Source organism: Elaeis guineensis, chromosome 16, assembly GCF_000442705.2.
Source record: "Elaeis guineensis isolate ETL-2024a chromosome 16, EG11, whole genome shotgun sequence".
In the NCBI taxonomy this organism is placed as follows: domain Eukaryota; kingdom Viridiplantae; phylum Streptophyta; class Magnoliopsida; order Arecales; family Arecaceae; genus Elaeis; species Elaeis guineensis.
In genome coordinates this window covers 43727173-43743422 of record NC_026008.2, presented here as the reverse complement: position 1 = coordinate 43743422, position 16250 = coordinate 43727173, and the positions used below count along the sequence as shown (strand labels likewise).

Sequence of the window (16250 nt, the reverse complement as noted above, 5' to 3'; positions counted from 1 at the left end):
GCCAAAAAGTTTGGGTGGGATCATAGGGATTGCTAAAATGGTATAGGCAAGCCTGAATGTAGGAGCACATAAGCATAGAAAAATTATATTGCGTGGTATACTGAGGCAACGTTTGACATTACTTAAAAATATTTTGAAAAATTAAAAGTAAGTTCATTTTTATTTTTTTAATTTTTAAAATATAAATATGTTGGGCATTAGTTAATTATTTTTGAAAATATAAACGTGAAAGATTTAAACGAGTTTAGAAACGACGAGTTCTTGCCGTAGACATCTCATACTCAGTCAAAATGAATGTTTTAAGCTAATGACTTGCATTTGTTTACAATAAAATTAATATGGGTTAAGGAGAAAGAAATTACCGCAAAGTATGATTTTCCTTTCTGATTTAATTCTTGGTCGTTATTCAACGCCATGGAACTCCACCTTTGATTTAACTGTTCAGTGGGAGGATAAATTTTATTATTTTTGTTTTCATTTTTTTTTTCATGATAGGAAATGTACGTAGGTAATGGGCTACGTAATAGGGATCCATCCTACATCATTTCGAACGGCTACTAAAATTTTTATCAATTTACAGACTCTACAAGCTTGGGAAGCTGGAGTTGGCCCATGCAACTCTATTTCATAAAATTTTGTTGAGTTCATATTTTCCCTGAAGATCATCTCCCAACTCGAAACTATGGACGCCTGCTATACTGTGTTTGGATGCCACTGAATTTTTGAAGTGGTGGTTCTTAGCCTTACGTCGACCAAGCTTCAGGGGGGTTGGGAAGCCCACCGGTCACTATTTGCTCTTTTTTCGGGGATGAGGTATTTCATGATCCCAAAAACCATCACAAAATCCAGGATTGGATGTGGTCGGTAGCTTTCCTTGCTCTGACTGCTCTTTCTCCCATCTACGATCCAGCATCTTTCAAACTGGCAGGACCAGGCTTAGGATGCTTTGAGGCTGACCATTTTTTTGGGCATCTAAATAGGCCCTTAGCTCTATTTCGTTTCATACAAGAGGTGAAAATGATATAGATATTATTTATTTAAATTTATTTTTATATCTAAATCAATATAGATGTGGACAAAAATTTAAGGATCCGATTACTATCTATATTCATATCAATATCAATCAAAGAAAAATGGATATAAATATGAATAGACAACTATCCGATCCATATCCGAATATCCAAATTTATATGTAATCCTATAATATAGTATTTATTAATTTTAAAATATATATATATAATTATATAAATATATTATTAATTTAATTTATCATCTATTTAGTAATATCTTTAATTTTGTAGCTATAAAATTTAATTATCTAAGTTATATCTATAATTATATCCATATTTTCAGTATTCATTTAAAATAAATATAGGAATTCTGAATAATATCAAAATAAATGTAGATATGGATATACCAGTGTTGTTGCCAAAATTCGATTTGGCTAGGACTATCTGGATAGCGTTGTTTGATCCACGGTGATGCAATACGATCTATCTTGGAGTCACGGATTTGCACACCAAAAAAATAAAAAAGCTCGTCAAATTGGCTCTAGTCAGACCTTCCGATGCTTAAGTTAGATCGAATTTTTGAAGAATAGTAATAATAAAAATATAATAAAAAATTATAATATAAAATGTTATCCTATTTAAGTTGGCTTGTTTTCGAGTGGCCTTTATCTCTTCTCACTTAGGCCTTCTCGATCTTCTGATGAGCTTGACCTTTTCGGCCTTTTGATGAATTAGATCTGTTTGGTTTTTTGATGAGCTAGACTTGTTCGGCCTTCTAATGAGCTAGGTTTGTTTGGTCTTCTCATTCTTCTTGATCTTGTCAGCCTCTTCGATCTTTTCTACCTTTTCAGCTTTTTTTGACCTTATTAGCCTTCTCAGCTTTCTCAACTTTTTCAATCTTCTCGGCCTTCTCAATTTTTTTGATTTTTTCATGATCTATTGACTTGCAACAAGAATAGAAAATAGTATGATGGATGAGGACTTGTAAACCCCTCAATATGAAATCTTTGAGTTACAGGAGTCTCTCTCTCTCAGAGTCTTGTCCTCTTTGAGATCTCTTAACCTTGTTTATATAGGTGTGGAGCAAAGATCTGTTATAGTTGGAGATAAAAATTAAAGGATGAGATATACTCCCTCATCATGAGCCATCACTTCTTCTCTTTGTTTAGATGTAAATTTACCATAATCATCCTTTCGTTTTAGGATTTCTCTTAATAGCAAAGATGTAACTGTCCAGAATTCAAACTTTTATAAAATTGCTGGCCATGTATCAATTAATGATAGAGAGGTTGATTTATATGCCATATCATATACCTGTCACTTTTGAGTCCGAAGCAGCGAAACTACTTCGGATGAATTCGGATGAAGAAAGTAGTTAATAATAAAAAGTTGAAATATTCGAAATATTCAAAGTAGATTAAAAATTGAAGTATCCAAAGCACATCGAAAGTTGAAATATCCAAAGAATATACAAAATAGATCAAAAGTTGAAATATCCAAAGTAGATCATAATTTGAACCTTGACAATAAATTTTGTCAAGTCAATATTGTCGTCATTGACCTCCATTTGACTCATCTATGGATGAGAAATACCAGATGGCCATATAAGGTCCTCAGAGGGTTAGCCCCATTATTGTCATCTTTTATTAGATCGATGTTCCACCACTTAAGTTGAATCATCTTGAGCTGGAGCTCATATTTATTGTTAGGTCGGTATTCAGCCAATCAAGTCGAATCATTTGAGCTGAAGCTCATACTTGTTGTTAGATTGGTATTCAGTCGATCAAGTCGAATCATTTGAGCCGAAGCTCATACTTATCATTAGGTTAATGTTCAGCCGATCAAGTCGAATCATTTGAGCCCAGAGCGGTCAATTATCCTCATAGTCAGGATTTAGAGGTCCTAGCCGAAGTTGGGGTGACTTCAATTGATTTTTCTTAATCGCTTGAATGGATCCAGATCCTTAATTGATTTTTTGCTCTCCTCGCTTCTAATGTCTAGCTCATCAGGTCTTCTGCTTAACTCATTTTTGATATGAGAAAAAATTCATAGAGATCTTTCTCAGTTGGCCGAGGTCGATGTCTGCTTGACTCATATCCGATATTTGAAAAGCACACCATCGTCTGCTCGACTTGCATCTGGTCTTTATTTGGATCATCTCCCTCTCAGTTAGTTGAGGTCAGCTTTAGTTGGGTTGCTTCGAGGTCGTTGCAACTTGATGTGGTCTGGGGTAGATCTTTTGTTGCTTTATATTGAATGTCGTTCCCGTAATAGAAAGACATAAAGAAAGTGAAATGATGGGCTGAAGAGTCAGCCCCTTTTCTGACACATCAATTTGTTGCTGCCAAAATCTAGCATGACTAGAACCATCTGGAGGGCATTGTTTGATCCACAGTGGTACAATATGATTAGTCCTAGAGTCGTGGATCTACACATCAAAAGAACAAAAAAGCTCATAGGATTGACTCCGATCGAGCCCTCTAATACTTAAGTCAGATCGAAATTTGAAAGAACAATAATAATGAGAATATAATAGAGAATTATAATCCAAAATATTATCATGTCCTGATTGGCCTAGTTTCGGATAGCCTTTATCTCTTTTTACTTTGGCCTTCTCAATCTTCTGATGAGTTTGGACTTTTCAATTTTCGGATAAACTAGATCTGTTCAACCTTTTGATGAACGGTGGCGCGTTTGTGGAGCCAAATCGAAGGAAGAGCAAAAGGAAGGTTGGGCGAGGCCATCCAACCTCGAGACTTATTTGGTCTTTTGATGAACTAACTTGTTCGACCTTATGATGAGTTAGGCTTGTTTGACCTTCTTATCCTTCTTGGCCTTTTCAACCTCTTCGATCTTTTCAAACTCCTTGGACTTGTCAACCTTCTCGACCTTGTCAGCCTTTTCAATCTTCTCGATCTTTTTATGACCTATTAACCTGCAACAAGAAAAGAAGATAATATGATTAAAGCCTTTCACTATGAGAGCTTTGAGTTGCGGGAGTCTCTCCCTATCAAAGTCTGTCCTCTTTGGGATCTCTTAGCCTTGTTTGTATAGGTGTGGAGCAAAAATTCATTGTAGTTAGAGATGAAAATCAATGGATGAGATATAACTCTCTCGTTATAAGTTATCAACTCCTCTTTTTATTTAGATGTAAATTTGTCATAGTCATCTTTTTATTTTTGGATTTCTCTTAATAGCAAAAATGTAACTGCCTAAACTTCAAATTTTTATAAATTTGCTGGACACGTGTCAATCAATGACAGAGAAATTGATTTATATGCCATACCAACTGATATCCGATCTGATTTCAGTCCTATTTTATACACAAAATAAAGCGGTGGAAATTATCTTTTAAAAGGAACCCACCATTCCCATTTTCTTGGACTAGACTAACAAGGATTTTCCATGTAGTCCCGGGTTTCGTCCCTCGCATCACTTTTTCCTAACCGAACTTAACGCTGCTTTCTGTTTATCCGATGAATTACACGCATACAGGGGACCCAAACAGCCTCGGTAAGCGACACTGGAAAGATCATCCATGAGCATGCTAAATGAAATGCTTTGCAAAACCGGTTGATGACGTATGCCCTTTCACGGACCCGCCCCAAATCGGTCTTTTTCAAACACCTTCCCTAACAACTGCAATGGCAGGCGGTAGCAGCCTGGTGAACAAGAGGACTACAAGCTGTGGCTACGATGGAGCCTTCGTTCAGAATTAATACTAGGAGAAGAAAAGTACTTCCCACAATGACTTCTCAAGAATTCGATCACCGCAAAAGCACCGGATTTAGCTTGCGATATGGAAATGCTGAAGGTTTAAAGTTGCCCTGCAAGAGAGACCCCCCACTCCCTTCATTTTTAGCCGCCTATTATAATGGATGTCATTCCCTCATCTTCACATAAAGGCGAAAATAACATTGTGAGCCATGAAGCTGCAACGCCCCCGACGACGTCTGCATTGTTGTGTAGTTGCACCAATGTACAGGTTTCCGGCTGCAACAATGCGCTTCAGTGAAGCGACCAAGCGAATCGGGAAGATTGTTTAGTTGCAAAAGCCACGCACTTACGGATGGTCGTCGGCCATTGGCGAGTGGGGTGGCCACACGGGACACATTAATGTAGGTCTAGATTGAATATTACGTCTGTAATTTGACAGTCATACGTAAGCAATAAGTTGGGTGCACCCCAATTCAAATTGAGTGGGCGTGAGATGGATCTGGGTGACAGCATCTTCTCTGGATATGCGCCACCACCACCTATCTTTCTCTCAAGTTCTCCATAGATATTGTTTGATGATCCGAACGAGAAGATGATCTAAGATCGTTGATAATCTAAATTTTATAATGATCTTATCATCAGTGATTTAAAATCATGACATTTGATAAATTATTATCTGATGATTAAAATTTTTTTGATATCCATGAATAACATATTTAGTACTACACGAGAATCTAAGATCATTGATTATATAATATCAAAACTATCCATAATATATTTTATAAAAATATATTTATTTATCATATATAATATATTATAAATAAAATATTACTATATTTATTAATATATTAACAATTAATAGACTCTATAAAAATATATTTATTAGTCCTATAAATTATTAATCCTGTAAAAATATGTTAATCGTTATTATAGAATTAATCTTTTTATTTATACTTATAAAATATTATTTATTAATATAAATCTTTATTTTGATTAAAAATAAGAAAAATAGAAATAATATATTAAATATTTTTATTATATAAATATAAAGTATAATAAGATATTTTTACTATAATTTAAAATTATCATTAAATCATAATATGACAATAATATGATTAATAATATATTATAATATAATATATATCATAAATATAATATTAAATATTAAATATAATATAATATTATATATACAGTGTTGATATAGTATATTAATATTATATTGATATATCAATTTTTTTTGTTAGATTAAAAAATATTTTTATCTTTATATTTCAATCCAAGATCATTGGTTGGGAGTGATTTTGGATTTCTAATTTTGAAGACGGATATTCTATCACTGAATTGGAGGATAATTTGAAATTACTGTCATATAGGATCATCATAGTGCAGTTAAACGTGATGATTCCATCATCTTCATCCATATCATTTTTGATCTTAGATGAATCATCTAATACTAAATACCTCTTTAGTTTCTTGGCATCCTGGGATAATAACAGAAGTACTGCGTTGCCCTTCTTTTGCTTTGCACCCTCCTCTCTTTTCTAGAACGAAGAGGATAATGGATCTTCCGAGATGCCACGTTGCCTTCTTTCTTTTTCTTTACACCCTCCTCTTTTCTAGAAGGAAGAGGATTATGGTTCTTCCCAGATGCCACTCGCTTTGCCTTTTCCTAGGCTTTTCCAGGTTTCTTTCCGCACATTGACGGATCCATGAGGTTAAACACAGGATCAATTGATCCCACAAAAAAAATAAAAAAATATTATATATATATATATATAATTTAAAATTAATCTTATTATTTTTATAAATGGATCTCATATCTCATACAAAATTTTTAAAAATAAAAAATAATAATAAAAAAAAACTACATCAAAAAAATAATTATGACATATATTATCTCTCTTTAATGACTCACATATTTTATTTCTTTCTTCCTCTCATTTTCTTACACCACTTTGACCTCTCTCTTTTTTCTTTTTTTTTATTAATTTTTTTATTAATTTTTTAATATCCTATCCCAATCACATCTATTCATCTCTTATATTTAAAGAATAAATCTTTTACTCGTCTAGAAAAATACATAGCATGCACCATCTTTCGCACAATGAATGATTGCATAGGGCCGCACGAGACCATGCACTATGTGATGCACGTCTTTTATTGCCGCATCAGTCATCCATAGTGCAATAGGCAATACGCACTCCTTCATAATATTTAATTATAAAAAATATTTAAAATATTATATATTATTATTTTTTATAAATATTATTATTTTTAAAAATAATTTATTATTATTATTATTATTATTATTTTTAATCTTTTATTCTTTTTATTATACCGATCCCATCAAATAAAATTTTTGGATCTACCACCACCATGTCTACGGATCCAAGATGATTCAACTAATGAACGCGTCCCCAACCAATTAATTATTACACCGAGTAATAGATCTCATAGTTCACCATCGACTAAGAAAAACGAAGAACGACAACAGAAACTAGCACATAGAAAGGCCATTTTTAATGACATTGGAAACCTTACGTTGCCGGCGATCATGAACTCCCGAAGCGAAAGGAGACGGGGACAAGGGGTATTTATAGGGCGGGAAAAGCACCTTACGGTAACCAAAAGGCGGTATTTTCGAACCACCGAGTTCAATTCATTATTATTTCGTCGTGGGCTCAACTATTATTAATAGCAACGTTCTACTGGGGTTTAAGCAGGAAAGATCCACTGACAGCAACTATCATTAAGTTTTTACCAAACCCCCGATCGGACCAATTATCACACCCGTGAACAAAACAAGATTTCTGCACGCTTCGGTTTTGAAGTAATTTTACATACCAGACCCTGTTGTAGACTATAATTACGTAATAGTGCCTTCTGAAAACTATGGGCAGACAGAATTGCCCCTTCCCGTGGACCGATCGAAGAGTAAAGCGGAAAACAAAATACAAATATATTTATTAAGCATTGGGACGTAAAAAAATAAAAAAAATTTTCTAAACTATAACAGGCCAGTGCAACCGAATCGAATAGTTGAAAGCTTGAATTCATCTTAATTTAAAATACTCAAACTCAAAATTCGATTTGAAAATAACCGAACTTTAATATCTCAAATTCAAAATTAACTCGACAAAAAATAGACAAAATTTGAGTTCGACTCGAATATCGATTGAACCATACTTAAACTTGAATTCAAACTCGAAATCAAATTTTAATCTACTAATTATATATATATTATAAATAAAAATAATATTATTAAAAAAATATAAATTTATATAAATTTACGAACTTTCTAATCGAATTTTTTTTTGCTTGAGCTCAATATAAAAAACTATTCAAACTACTCAAGTTTGATAATAACTGAATCAAATCGAGCGACTCAAATTGCGCTCGAATGTCTCACCAACGGCTCAACTCATTTGCAACCCTAAACTTTACTTTTTAATCACGTTCATCCCTGCCAATGCGAATCCTCTTATGATCATGTATTTCATTTTCATAACAAAAAAGTGAGTGTGAATATCTCAAATAGAAAACATGTAAAAATAATTAGTCTGATGGGGATCGCACATGCTGGGCGCTAAATCTAACACCAACCAAATGATGGTTTACTTGTAGGATTATTTACGTGGGTGCAAAAACTGCAATACTGTAATGGGCATTGCACAAAACCCATCAAATCCACTCATATACAACATACGTACAAGCAATTTTCCTCGGAAGCATTGAGTGGTTGAAGTCGTGTCATCTCCATCTTACCTTATCAAGGATAAGTCTCAAAACAAGCTTGTCTGAAGGTGATAGTCCCACAAACCAGAGACTTAGACAAGTTCAAAAATCAGCTGGCACAATTCATAACATAATGGCTGCCTCTAAAGAAACTCATTCCAAGATTAACAATCAACACAAAAGAATTCATCTTATCAATCAGTTCACGTGTGAGAGAGAAAAGGGAGATCCGACAGGAGCAATGAGACCAAGGTACCGCATTATCCTTAGACGACGCACTCTTCTTGGTGGTTTTTCTGGAAAACTCAACTCCTGAAAAGGATGAAGGAAGTTGGATATGAATGCTAACAGGATATTTGAAAAGGGATGGCAATTTCTGTTTATAACAAGACCAGTAGCCTGCTGCAAGTAAGGAAAACAAAAACCAAAACCTTCTGCCCACAAATTACTAAATAATATACTTCTGTCCTCTAGAAACCATATCTGAAGCGAATTTTAGTCTCTCTCAATCAGGAATGATAGGTATTGAGGTTCCACTTACATCGAAATGAATTTTCATTTTTCTTTTCCTTTTACCCCTCCCTTCCTCTATGTTGTCGTCCTTTGTTCTACTTGAATTTGAAGGGTCCTCTGCATCTGATGTAGAAAATGAAATAAAATAAAATATCTGATCTTGTGAATAAATGGATCATAAGAAGAAAAACTATAGTACCACATATGCCATTTTGGCTTGAGCTCTTGACCTCATCAGAGCATCTCCCCGACAATGCTCTTGAACTTGTATTGGCATGTCTGCTCGAAGCCTGGAAAGAGGAAAGATTTGACCATGCAAGACCATGATATCTAATCAAGAAATAAGAAAGCTTTGATTCAAGGACTTAGATACCTGCTTGAGAGCATCCTGAAATGCTTCCAATGGATTTTTGCTCCTTTCTTCCAGGCACTACACAGAAATTAAATATGATAATTTAGATGCATTCGAGAACTAGCTCCGGTCAAGCCTATGCATAAGTAATCAGTAGAATGCAAGGACATATTCGATAGAAACTTGGAAAAAATATAAGCCATACAAACTATAATCTGAAAACAGGGGATACTTGCATGAACTTACAGGCCTGCAGGAAGTTCTGTTAACCATCTACAGTACCGGTCAGACAAGTCCTCCTTCACCAGTCTTTGTGTACGTGTGACATGGATATCACATAGTTTTCCCACCCTTTTTTCCTCAAAGAAAATGTAAGAACACCAAATTAAAGGCAGTGGACTACTTACATTTGCCTGATACAAATTTGATGGTACACCTTGGACCTCTAGGTAGAAACTACATCTCACCATGGAAGAGGCTTGGCACTAATAACGAAATTCACCAAATAATCTAATTTATCATACAAAGATTGCAGTCCTTAGTGGGAATCTTTTGAAATCCTGGTAAGTGGACCATGCCTTTTTTTTTTTTTGGGTGGGGGAAGCACAAGCCAAGGTCATCAAGAAACACACACAGTTTCTGGTCAGACCACTGGAGTCTCATCCCAAAATTAACTTCCTGTTTCTACAAGATTTAAAATAACTTGGTTCAGAGAATTACTAACTGAATCAGAGATATCATAGTTTAGAATAACATCATTCACAATATAGTAGTTTCCCTTTAGATGTAACTACAACAAAAGGCTAAGGATTTTTTTTACTAATTGCTTTCCAAGATTCTCATCTATCAAAGATTAGTAGCTGGACAAAACTGCTTGCATCCATCAACTCAGCTTCAAAAAAAAAGGTAGCTCTTGGGCAAAAAACAGGCAGCTCATTACCTCTTTCCTAATGAGAGTGGCATCAAGAAGTGTAAATAACATGTGTTCATCAAACCGTTTACAGGTACCTAAATTCACTGATGGGAGTTGGGGGAATAATAGATAACATTCACAGGCACCAAACTAGCACAAGACTTCAAAGTAACCAAAAACAAGGACCAAAACCATATCAGTATAGCAAGAAAACTTTCAAAAAGGAAATGGTTCTTTTAATGACCAAATTCTCTAACAGCCACCAAAGCAAATAGTCCCATAGCTGGTAAATCATGAAAAAGCTTTTAAACCTGCAAGAGACATCACACTGGTCCAAACATTATCCATAAAACTGATGCTTAACCTTTGATGTAAAAGGCCTGCAGAATTATAGAACATTGCATATAATAACAAAAACTAGAGTGCGTGTTGATGGAAGTTCTATGGAAATGTATTACTCACATGATCAAATTGAGACAGGTCTCTAAATGGATCAAGCCACGCACTGTAGAGTGAAACAATAAGCTAATTTCCATCCCAGCAGCAAGAGGCCAGACAAAGTATAATCTATAGATTCTTAAAAAAGCTACATATATCAAACAATACTGTACTTACTGTTCATTGTTCCCATAAAGCTGAACCAATACATGCCCAACGTGGTGAGTGCTAGTGCAATCCAGAATCTCTTTCTCATCCATGACCTGAATAAGTCCATAGAACAGAATAATGATGGAAAAGATTATAAGCATATTTTAAGTCAATAAAGAAGAATAATAAAATGCAATTCACGAAAACTCGTCCAGAAAAGCAATGAGCAACTGTCTCTATAACCTACCTCTGCAGGCCACCACTCATGGTAAGCAGTTTTAGCCCATACCACATTTCCAGGAGCCAACCAAGATTCCATGTTTCCAGCAGCTGGAAACAAAGATTTATCTGCAGTATTTGGTGAAGATCCTGCAGACAAGTGGGCACTAACCCGATCATTTGAATATGATCCATAATTCCTGCATTCAAAAAAGAAAAAGAAGAAAGAAAAGTCATGTTTCAGAGTCTAAAGGGATTTCAAATAGATGCCATGTAAACTTACAAAGGGGAATAAATAAAGTGCAAAGTAAAACAAATATTAAAGTAATTGACATGGTGACCATTAAATACACAAAGTTTATGAAAAACTTGATGAATCGAGATTTAGATTAATTTGATCAGCAATAACATTAAATAGAAACCTAAGAAGTGTGGATGAATATAGACAAAGGAAATCAAAATGTGCTTGGTTTCACTACAGATGTAACCCCTAGCAAGTAATAATGAAGAATTCCCATGCAGATGCAGATGCCCATCCATGCCGACAATGACACAAGTACACACCGATAGTCATTGTTATGGCTACTCACTGTGGGCACCGCTTTCACATGTGGATCACATAAATGAAGGCAGAAAATTTAGTGCGGGCTTGTATGGAAAAAAACCAGCAATTACAGCCATGAACTTAAGGAACCTAAACACAAGCCTTTTTTTTCAGTATATACCAATGACAGTTATACCATGTTGCATGAGGCGTTCCACTTTTGCTGGAATCCAATGAAGAAATTTTATTTACTGATTCAACTTCAGTGATTGGTACGTCTCCTGGGTTCGGGAATATCCCTTTGCTGTGTTCATTCCAAGACAAATTCCACTTAAACAAAGAAAGCTCTGGCATATCTTCTCCATCTTCCAAGGAAGGTTCATCACTGCCTTGATCTGTGCTGGTGGCTGTGGTGCTGGATGAATCATCTTTACAGCTACAGAACTGAGAAAAAGAACCTGTTAACCAAAATTAAATCAAATATAGATTTTTCTCCGCATTTCTTCTAAGAATTGGAGATAAAACATTGACAACAGATTAAGTGGTGAACTCAATTAATAGAAAGCATGAAAGTCAACAGTGTTTTGGCAATACACAACTATATAGTTATATCTTTAAATATAGCCATCCACTGTAGAAACTATGAGGTGTAAAACTATAAGGGAAAAACAATGAACAAACCTTCAGTTTGAGTTCAGTTATAAACAAAAGACATAGTAAGGTTGATTAATACAATCCACCATTTATAAACGGGAAAACCTAAGATCATCAAGCCAACTCAAGACCCAATTTTATATTACTTCAGGTCAAACTATTCAAATTTTGTATGCGTTTTCCCACACTCAACCCACTGACATCCCAAAAATCCACAGCAAGAAGAAAATGAACAGCAAAAACAGCAAATCCAACTTGTTCCTTTTTGAGTTGACACAAATGAATTGCATGATTTGCAGCAATTGAATGCTGAACATTTGTTTACATTCAAAAAAGAGATGCAGAAGCACCAAAATAAATTGAAGAAAAAGAAAAGACAAAAGTATCCAAGAGAGGGTAACAATCCTTTTCTGAAATACTGAAATATCTAAGAGCATATCCTTAACAGGTAGGACATAGTTCATGCCTTACCACCTTTCAAAATAATCAAGAAGAAAAATATTACTTCTACCATCTGGCAAATATAGAACACAATGCAATGATGGTACTTCAACATCCACAGAACATCAGATTAAGAAATATCCGATATATAATTACAAATTATTATATATTCATCTTTTATATAAAATGTTGGATTATAGGCAAATTTGACCAGTTACACGTGTGCTGTACAAAAGAACTATGACTTTGTTAAAGAAAAGATGAAAATCTTTTTACACTTCAGTAAAAGGATCTTTAGATTTGAGATTCATTATATTTGGCACTTGTAATGGCTAAGAAAATTATCTTCAATCATATTGTTTCGTGACTGGACACTCAAAACTTTTGTGCCAAGTGCCCACAATTCATCTCAGAAGGACACTTCACAGAATGTTCAAGCACTTTTTATATAAGTTTGGTACCACAAAGTTTGTTAAACATGGCATATGCAGGTAACACTAGAATAGAGGAAGAAAGAACAATAGACTAGAGGAATAAAAACCTCAGCAAACTTATATGTTTGAGCATCTGTCTGCACACAAAACAACTGCTTATACACTACAAGACCATAATGCCCCTAAGTGAAATTACTTGTCAAGGATCCATCATAAGTTCGCAGCATGGTATATTTGTCAATTAAGTCCACCAAATGCAATAATCTCACTTATCTTTAAAATCAGCCAGCCAGTGAAATAACTTGCCAAGGATCTGTCACAAGTTGGCAGCATAAGTATGGTTGTCAGTTAAGTCCACCAAATGCAATAATCTCAGCTATCTTTAATATCAGCAAGCAAAAATCTCCTGCAGGTGATCTTGTGGATAAGAATCCAAAGAAATGACTACCCAAGTCCCTTGGTGAATATAACTGTCATCTCCAGACTAATCTAACAGACAGAATACAGCCAAAAGAGTTCTTCCATTCCCATGGCTTCACAAGTTCACATCAACATAAATCAGATTATAAGATGAGTGAGCTAAGTCTTTATAGTTTATTCCTGTGTTGTATACTACATCATATTATCTGTCTCCCTTTTGCTTCTCTAAATAGCCAGATTTCCCAATACAAGTGTCCAATATGGAACTGTTGGCCACCTATCTAACATTATATCTGTTCAACTAGCAATATCAAGGACATTAACATCAAATAGCGAAAACAAAAACTCCTTTGTATTGAGGATTCTAGATAGCACAATATACTGAACAAAACTTTCTGCATATAATGGCAAGGGCAGATTATCAGCCAATTGAAGTGAGGTAGAGTACTAGCCACCATTAGTGCTTAAATAACTTCATTTGAGTTTGAATGAAGTAGGAACTAAACATGGAGCCACATGGTGTTGCTCCTAGCATTCTTTTGCCTTGTAAAAGATTCTAAGAAGGACGCTTTAGTTGGAAGAACTATTTACTCACTACCTTGTAACACTTCTTTTATCTGGGGTTCTTGATGTTGTTTTACCCAAGGTTGTTGATGTTAGAACCTTGCATTCTTTGAGCTCATGTTTCACCTCTTGGTTATCCCCTGTCACTACTACATTTTTCACATAGCAAAGATAGGAAGTCATTACAGTTCTATCTTCAAAGCCATATAATCTGACTCTTACTAATTTCATGACCTGCCATTGAAACATATCAAGTTTGAAGTGACCACTAAATTATGTATATTTGCTTATTAATGTGACTATCTCTTGTTTTATGACTTCAAGTGCATTGTATCATGTTAACCACTTCAAAGGTTTCGAGTATCATGAATGTGCCATATAGTTCGCATCATGTTTACTTGGCCCACATGGGCACCGAGAATTCTGATCAGATATGGTAAATTTACATGACCATAGACTAGGAATATACCTTATTTCAACTTAAAGAATTTGAAATTTATTTATGGTGATAGATAGACATGATTTGAACTCTATAATATCAAAAGGTCTAATAAAATGCCAAAACAATGTCCATGAGGCTTTAAATAACTAAAATATGAAAACTACATTGCATGCTAACAGAGGAATTAGAGTAAAAATACTTTCAATCTACTGCCGCAAGATGAAAAGCTTATGCCTATGGGCTTTTGTTAGAGTTGAATAGATGCCTAAACATTAAGAAAGAGATAATATTTGTTCAGAGTAATCATTAAACATGTTAAGTTGTTATGCAACCAACTGCTCCTGTCATTCTAAGCTGTAAAATACAATTTTAACAAACATATGACTTATTGTATATAACATCCATATATTGTAACTTCTCTGTCTCTTAGCATCTGAAATCCTATAGAGGCTGAAACTTTCATTGACAACCTCCCACTTCATGTATTAAGTATGATCGCCCATTGACTAGAAGTTGTTACTGAAATTCTGAGCCCCTGCATATTCTGAAAACCAAAATGCCATCCAAATCACTAACATTTTAGTAATTCATGCACACATCAGGCATATCAAGACAATTTATTACTTTGTTGACTGCTATTGGCTCATTAGGGTGCCCTCCCTGAATCACATTTCTTCCATGCACTTTTTTTTTCTTAATCACTTTTGCATTATAACCTTGTAGTTCTTGATTATGTTAATGCCTCTTCCTCTTCAGTGAGCATTATGTAAGATAATGAGTATGAGGAGGGTTTGACCACATCCATGATAATCATATCCATGAATGGTACATGGTATCTATTCAAGAGTTGTATTACATGTATCACCAATGTAATCCAAACATATATCAAATATAAGGATTTATAAGAAATTCAGTGCATTCAACTAAACTTATTAATACTTGATCCGATCAGGGTTAAGATTAACTAAACTTCGCTTCACCTGTTGAAACAGATGAGGTGCACAGGGAGCTGAGAAATCTGAACAGAGAACCGTAAAGGTCGCTCCTTTTTTTAAAATCTTAGTATGGCCTCGTTTCCGTTCTTTGTCATCGGTTTTTATTTATTAATACCAATCCACGCTTCGAGAGTATGAATGATGAAGCAATCTTCAAACCACACAAAACCATACCATGAGAAAGAAAAATATCCATTTTTCCCCAAAAAAAAGAAAATCATCCGAAATTGATCTATGAATGAACAAACAAGCCATCAAAATCCAATTCAGAACTAAAATTTCTGAAGAAACCCAATCCAAGTCCCACTAACAATCTACCCGTAACCAATAGGAATTGCCAGATCACACATCTAAAAGAAGCAATCTTTTGTACCCAAAAAAAAGAAAAAAAGGCAATCAGGATCACGCAGAGCGAGGAGAGAGGAGAGAGAGACCCTTAAGGGCAGGACGGCGAGCCCTGCGGCTCCTCGGGTGCTGGCAGCACTTGGGAATATGAGGCGGGTGAAGCATCAGGCATCAACTCTCTGTGGAGGGTTAGGGTTGGGGTGGGGGTGGGGGGAAGAGAGAGAGGTCCACGGATCAAAAGGGCTTGCGAGAAACCCTTGCCCCGTAGGAAGCGGGACGAGCAGGGCACGCTGAGAGAGAAATAGAGAGAGAGAGAGAGAGAGAGGTGGGGCAGAACAAATTCCACTAGAGCGAGCGTCTACCG

The 16250-nt window shown here is 35.1% G+C and overlaps 1 protein-coding gene across 3 annotated transcripts; it reads right to left on the bottom strand.

Moving 5' to 3' along the window:
• Positions 1 to 8430: 8430 nt before the first annotated feature.
• LOC105059080 (uncharacterized) lies at positions 8431 to 16250 on the bottom strand. 3 transcript variants are annotated; one of them, XM_073250244.1, is made up of 9 exons: positions 15976 to 16250; positions 11773 to 12049; positions 11076 to 11247; positions 10856 to 10941; positions 10703 to 10745; positions 9349 to 9405; positions 9175 to 9265; positions 9004 to 9098; positions 8431 to 8774 (listed from the first exon to the last, which is right to left on the bottom strand). In XM_073250244.1, exons 1-9 carry the CDS (start codon positions 16049 to 16051, stop codon positions 8661 to 8663), a joined length of 1011 nt encoding a protein of 336 aa, XP_073106345.1. In that variant the 5' UTR covers positions 16052 to 16250; the 3' UTR covers positions 8431 to 8660. The 3 variants fall into 3 exon arrangements, with proteins under 3 accessions (XP_073106345.1, XP_073106346.1, XP_010940548.1); XM_073250245.1 differs by having other exon boundaries at positions 11773 to 12035; positions 15976 to 16249; XM_010942246.2 differs by having other exon boundaries at positions 11788 to 12049; positions 15976 to 16246.